At 44.1% G+C, this 6,187-nt stretch overlaps 1 protein-coding gene across 7 annotated transcripts in view; it reads right to left on the bottom strand.

Moving 5' to 3' along the window:
- The window catches only part of ATG5 (autophagy related 5), an 82,215-nt gene extending 76,918 nt beyond the window's left edge, over window positions 1-5,297 (bottom strand). For 3 of the 7 annotated variants that reach the window (XM_064508839.1, XM_064508842.1, XM_064508841.1), the window contains exons 1-2: window positions 5,060-5,192; window positions 4,219-4,379 (exon numbers count right to left, since the gene is read on the bottom strand). In XM_064508839.1, coding sequence (XP_064364909.1) covers window positions 4,219-4,326 — 108 coding nt within the window. In that variant the 5' untranslated portion in view covers window positions 4,327-4,379; window positions 5,060-5,192. The other 4 variants (XM_026120013.2, XM_026120011.2, XM_026120012.2 and 1 more) reach the window with 4 other exon arrangements.
- Between the last annotated feature and the right edge of the window lie 890 nt (window positions 5,298-6,187).

A 6,187-nucleotide genomic window follows, 5' to 3' on the forward strand; every position in this document is an offset into this window, starting at 1 on the left:
CTTGACAAATAACATTTCTTCAGCAAACTTGTCAGAAAGTGTTATTCATATCATGGTTAAAAACAAACAAACAAATCAAAAAAAGCACATAGTTAAGCGAATGTAGTAATTTTGTCTGCTTGCACAATGACACTGTGGTTCAGAAAGAATGAAAAAGAAGTGCCTAAGAAAAACTCCTATGAAGCACAAATATATGAGAATTTGGGGGTCAAAAGATTGAAGTTGCTAGTTTTACAGATTTTTTAAAAATCACATCAAAATATATGCAACAATCAAGGAAAACATTTAAGTGACAGAAGCTAATCAGTATTTCCATAGGAAATTATGATAACATTCACACTCCTACAGTAGTACTGCAAAAATATACTTCCCACCTAAGGAAAAAAAAAAGGAAAATAAAAATAGCTTAAGATTTAAGTTTCACACCAATAAGAATGGTTAAGCAGACTGCATGAATCATTAAGTCTATGGCCATATTGCATGTTTACTTAAAAGATAATCAGTCTGTAAGCTTCAATGAACAATGCCTTTCAGTATCCCAGGAAAAAAAAAACATTAACCCACCTGTAAAATAAGGTTTAGCTCTGGTGCAAACATTTTAAATGAATTGTATTCATCCTGTAAAATCATTTTCATTTCCTAAATGTTAATAAAATGGGTGAGCCTAAGGATAAATAGAAATAAATTATATTTTTCAAATTTAGGGAAAGAGAAACATTTCCTAGTGTTTCTCATAGCCATTCTTCGTTGGTGTTTATGATTTTTTCTTTATAATATATAGATCATAGCAGACCTTAAAGGGAATTATGTATTGTACAGATATCCAGACTAAGTAAGGGCAGATTTTCCCTGACAAAACTATCACTGTGTTACAACATTTTGCTAGAATCTCTACAACAACTATACCACATTTTGATGTAAAAGTTAGATAGTATTTTGTCCACAATGTTGGAATTTGTTTGAAAAAACAAATAACAACAAAAAATCAAATTCACAAACATTAAGTAAGGGGAGTAAATAGAGAGTAACCTCTTATGAAAAAGAATGGATGCATCTTTTGCATAATGCTGTATCAGGTTACCAAATTTGCATATTTCTGTAAAACAACTAATTTTAATATATAAAATTGCAGAAGATCAAGACTCACCACTATCATAATCATCAAGCCAGTTAACACTTGACCTTTTGCACACCATACAGTTTTCTTTTTCCATCTATTGCCCCTATTACCTTCATCATATTGTTTACCTTTTCTTTCATAGGAGTCTAATTCAGCAAGGTAATAAAACACAGCCTTCAGTTTTAAAAGGTGGACAATCTAAATTCAGCGAAGCAATTTATGCACTCAAGCACAAGTTCCATTTGGTACCTCAACTGAGTGACAGTAAAATCTTACACTTTAATAAACTAGAAAAAGCTAGTTCTATACAGTTTCCATTTGTGAGATGACATAGTCCAGGTAACTGCTCAAAGCGAAATATTTTTGTAAAAGCTTATTATTTCTGTGTGATATTTGCAGTTAAATTAATGGTGACATATTCTAATATGAGATCCATTTGAACTGCTACAAATGTCATTTTTCAGCCATGCTATTTGTGGCACAGCTATAAGGGAAGCAATAAATCCATTATTAAAGCATGATGGATTGCAACAATATTTGATATACACCTTTAAACTGCCTAACTTCCTTTGAAGAATATTTGGATTCGGTTTGTTGTGTGGAAGAAAATTTGGTTTCTACTTCAACATAATCGAAGATCACAGACAGTAGCTAAACAGTGTTTCACTGAACAGAACACAGCCAACATTCCCAATGGGCATCTTTAAAGTACAAAGCTCAAAAGTTAGTTAGGGTAACAGGGACTGCCTGTTTTTCAGAGATTCACATTTTCTCCTGAATTCTCAGTGCTCCTACCTAATGGGCAATCCGTTTAGGTTTAGACCAGTACTTAAACCCTGCCAACATGATGTCAACATTGACTTTTTGCCCATCTTTTTAAATTGCATGCCTAATTTATGTCTACTCAAAGCAATATATTTAGCAGTTCTTAGGTTTTGAGAACACTACCAAATCTTACATTGATCACCACTAAACATCATTTCGCAGTTTAAGTCTTCAGAATAGTAAATTCTACTTGGGTCTTCCCATCTCTTCTACTTTACTACAAGCTTCCCATTCCATGAGAGAAATGAAAGCCTCCAATTCCATCACTTTTGTAGCTTTATTATAATTATCCTAAAGATATAATAATCTAATAATAATTTAATACACTTTTGTGTATCAATTGAGTGAGGCTGTTAAAAGCATACCTTAAAGATGCCTTAATTCTATTACCTATTAGTTTAACATCTGTCCTCCACCACCTGTCCACATTCAGTGTCAAATACTAGCTGACAAAACATTTTTACTCCAAAACCCTGTAATCTTTGAACACTATTACTGAGCATTTCCAGAGCAGAGGTACTGAAAAAGTATCAGGGTTGGGGGGGGGGGGGTTGTGCCCTGGTGTATTTAAGTGTATGCTAGACTAGCTGATCTTTCTGACAGCAGACTCAAGGTAACTCCTTTACAGAGGCTTCTGTATTACAGATGAGATTCTACATAACAGTTTACCTTCTAGACTATTAGAAACATGCACCATTGTTGCAAAACTATTTATAAAACTCAAGTTAAGTGCTCTTCCACTCTCTAGCCACATGGCAAGGAACCTTCCTTTTATTAGAGTTCACCAGAATGATACCTTTTCCATAAACTTTTGCTACCGACTCCTAAAACAGTCCATCCAGGCCAATGAGGCTGCATCCTGTCAGCCTTTGGCTACCCTACAGCAGTATTTTTATATGTTGGGCACAAATTGCCATGATTCAGATACATGAAATCTTGGTTTAGGGCTGTAATACCTCCTTTTGCATATTGTGCATTGTTACAGTATTTAATCACAATAACCAGGACTGTTATCCACAGATTTTAAACAAAATGCAAGGACATCCAATGTCTAAGGAATTGTTTGCAATACATTCCTTACACAAAAAGAAAACCTCTCCAGCTAACACTCTGCCTTTTTTTTCCCTCCAGAATGAAACATCACCTCACACACAAAACTAATTATAAAATACAAAAACTCTAGACTTAATAGGAACTGGACTCATCTTCAATGCATCCTGGATGAAGAAACAGAGTATCCCAAGCTGAAATGGCTTCATACTGCTCATTATTAGAGACATCTTTATACAGTAATCCTTTCAATGTTGGGCAAACTCAAAGAGCAGAAATCAGTCCCTTGGGTAGAGTATCATTCTGAGACAGTCTTCTGTTGCAATTCTGTTTTTTTAAGCCTATATGAATCTCAACCAACGAGTACTCTACTTGCTACCAATGTTATTTCTAACTTTTCTTTGCACCAACAGACCGGTAGTACACTATTTTTAAATATAAGTCATAACAATTTTAGGACGGAAAAAAGCAGATGGTTCAGCATGAAGGCAGCTCAGTCTAGATGTTCCTAATCACAGTTCTACTCCAAATACAAGTATCTGCAGGAAACACCACAGAGAAGCTTGCATGTATCCATTTCTAGTGTAACTCCCTGGAGAGACCTACCTGGCTTGACTACAGTAGCAAACAATTAATACAATGCTTTACCTGAGCTCCTTAGTCCTGATGTCCTTACGCTTTTGAAAAAGACAGGCAAGCTCACTTTAAGTGAGCTCTGCTATACCTATTCAACGCTGTGTTGTGTTACACACACCTATGACTCCTGTGCTGTGCTAACACATTTACCAAAGAGGGGTCACATGGCAATGGATTTTAGTGTTTAACACTGCACAAAGCCCAAACTGAAGCTACTTCTGTAGTTAGGCAATGTAAGTTCTCTCTCCCATCTTCCTGCGAATGTCCAAGCACACAAAGCTCACAACGTGTATATGCAGAGTCTCCCTCTTTTACGTAATTACTTGTTAACTTTTTCATAAAACTTAAGAACTTAATTATCTGTGCTAAGTTTCTTTCACTAGTAAGGTCAAGTTGCAAGTTTTGAAGCTGCTGTAAAGAGAAACAAATCATATAGCATCATCACCAAGTTTACTTCCAGAAGGTACCAGGAGTAAAAAGAAAAAAAATAGTATTTGCATGACAAGTAGCAATGTGCATGATTAGCAGACAGAAAACAAACATAACAATGGGACTGGACTATCCATTGCTACCTTCATTATACTTACATAATAAGGTTCAGCTTCCCTTTCAGTTATCTCATCCTGATACAGAGTGAAACAGGTTGGTATTCGTCCAAACCACACATCTCGAAGTACATCTTTGTCATCTGTCATTCTTCCAACGGACAGCAAAGCACATGTAGATCAGTGTGTTTCTTCAGCTAGAACTATACCCCATCCCCCCCAAAAAGAAACAGGTTAGCACTATTACAAACAAAATGCAGCAGGTTATAGATTTCCCTCATAATTATATTCCTGTAAGCACAGGAAATACTAACACTGAAACGAAAATGTGTTAGCAAGACCTTAAATGCATTAATTTCGGCAGAGAAAAAGGGGCGAGCTGGGCAGACAGGCCTGCAAGTCAACATTTTTCTAACTAGAAGCGCACAGCAGATAGCGAATAAACAAGCATTTCCTAAGCCCGCACCGTGCCCTCACCGCAGAGGCGAGAAGGCCCGTTCTTCTCCCTCCTTGCAAAGGCCGCAGCTCCCTCCGCAGTTCCCAGGTACCCCCGAGTCCAGGCGAGCAGCGGCAGAGCGGCTGGAGGACACGCAGCGGGGCCCGTGAGGCCAGCGGCTCTCCTGCCACCACCCGGCGCCAAGGGGGCACGGTGCGGCCCCCGCCCCACCCGCCCCGGCAGCCCCGCGCCCTCCCGCCGCCGAGGTGAGTCAGCAGCACGCCGCGGCCCCGGCGTGCTCTCCCAGGCAACGGACAGGCCTGGGGAGGGAGGGGGGGCGGGGCGCGGCGGCCCCGCCCCGCCGGCACCGCGCGGCGCCCGCGGGACAAGGCCCGGCCCCGGCAGCCCCCGCCGGCCGGTCGCAGCCCCCGCGCCGGCGGCTGTTACCTGCGCCGCCGCCCCGCGCCCCCTGCCTGCGCGCCGGAACGTGCGGGCGCGCCAGGCAGGAACTGAGGCACGGCCGGCACGGCACGGCCCGCCCCCAGTCCCGCCCCGCGCGCGCCTGCGCCTTCCGCCGTGCGGCCTCACCGGCGCCCCGCCGCACGAGCCATCCCCACTTCCGCCCGGCGCTCAGCGGGAGGAAACTCAAGCTTTTGCCCCGCCCCCAAGCGGCGCCGGAACCCGGAACCGGCGGGGAGCGGGGCGGAGGGATGACGAAGCGCAAAATCGATACGGCGAAGCGGCGTCACGGGGCAGTCGGGCGGGGCGAGACTGGCGCCTCTAGGCGGGAACGAGGCTGGGGGCGGGGCCGGAGTGCAGCCGGCTCCTGGTTGGTTGCCGCCGGCGTCGCCTAGCAAGAGCGCCGCGCGCGGGCCCTGCTGGGAGCGGCGCGCTCCCCTTCGCGGGGTTGGGCCATCGCCGCCGCCTCCTCTTACCGCATCTCAGCGTGAAGCGGGGTTGGGCTGGCGGGGTGCCGGGGTCAGGCGTGGTGCGGCTGGGGGCCCTCACACGGCTGTGGCGGTTCGTGTTGGCCCTGTCGGCGCCGGCTTACTGGGAATCCCGCGTCTGCGTTTTGGTAACCGGCCCTGGCGGCTCGGTCACGCCGGACAGGCCCTTTCGGGCGCGGGGGGTCGGGGGGCGCGGCCCGCTCGCACGGTGGACTGCGGCGGGGTGATGCTCTTGCCATACTGACCCGCAGCCGCCAGGTGTCACGCCGCGGCCGCTGCTGCCGAAGGCGTCCCGAAGGTGATGGCTGGGGAAGAGCAATTCCTGTCAGCGTTTTGCGGGGGGGACACTTTAGCCAAGATCCGGCCTTTTTATGGACGTTGCTGACTCAGCTGGATGGTTTGGAGAGTTTTAGTATTTTTGCCTCCAGTCTGAACGATTAGAGAAGTCTGAAGGATTTTTTTTTCCAGTTTAAGCAAACTTGGTATGAAAACCTAGTTTTGATAAACATATTATTCTGAATATAACTCTAAGTATAAATGATCATAAAAATTAGGTTTTTCTTTAACACCCTGCAAAGAAAAGTTTTAGGTATGAACCGTTTCCAGCCTTCTGCAATTTGGGATGTAC

The sequence above is a fragment of the Dromaius novaehollandiae genome, chromosome 3, assembly GCF_036370855.1.
Source record: "Dromaius novaehollandiae isolate bDroNov1 chromosome 3, bDroNov1.hap1, whole genome shotgun sequence".
In the NCBI taxonomy this organism is placed as follows: domain Eukaryota; kingdom Metazoa; phylum Chordata; class Aves; order Casuariiformes; family Dromaiidae; genus Dromaius; species Dromaius novaehollandiae.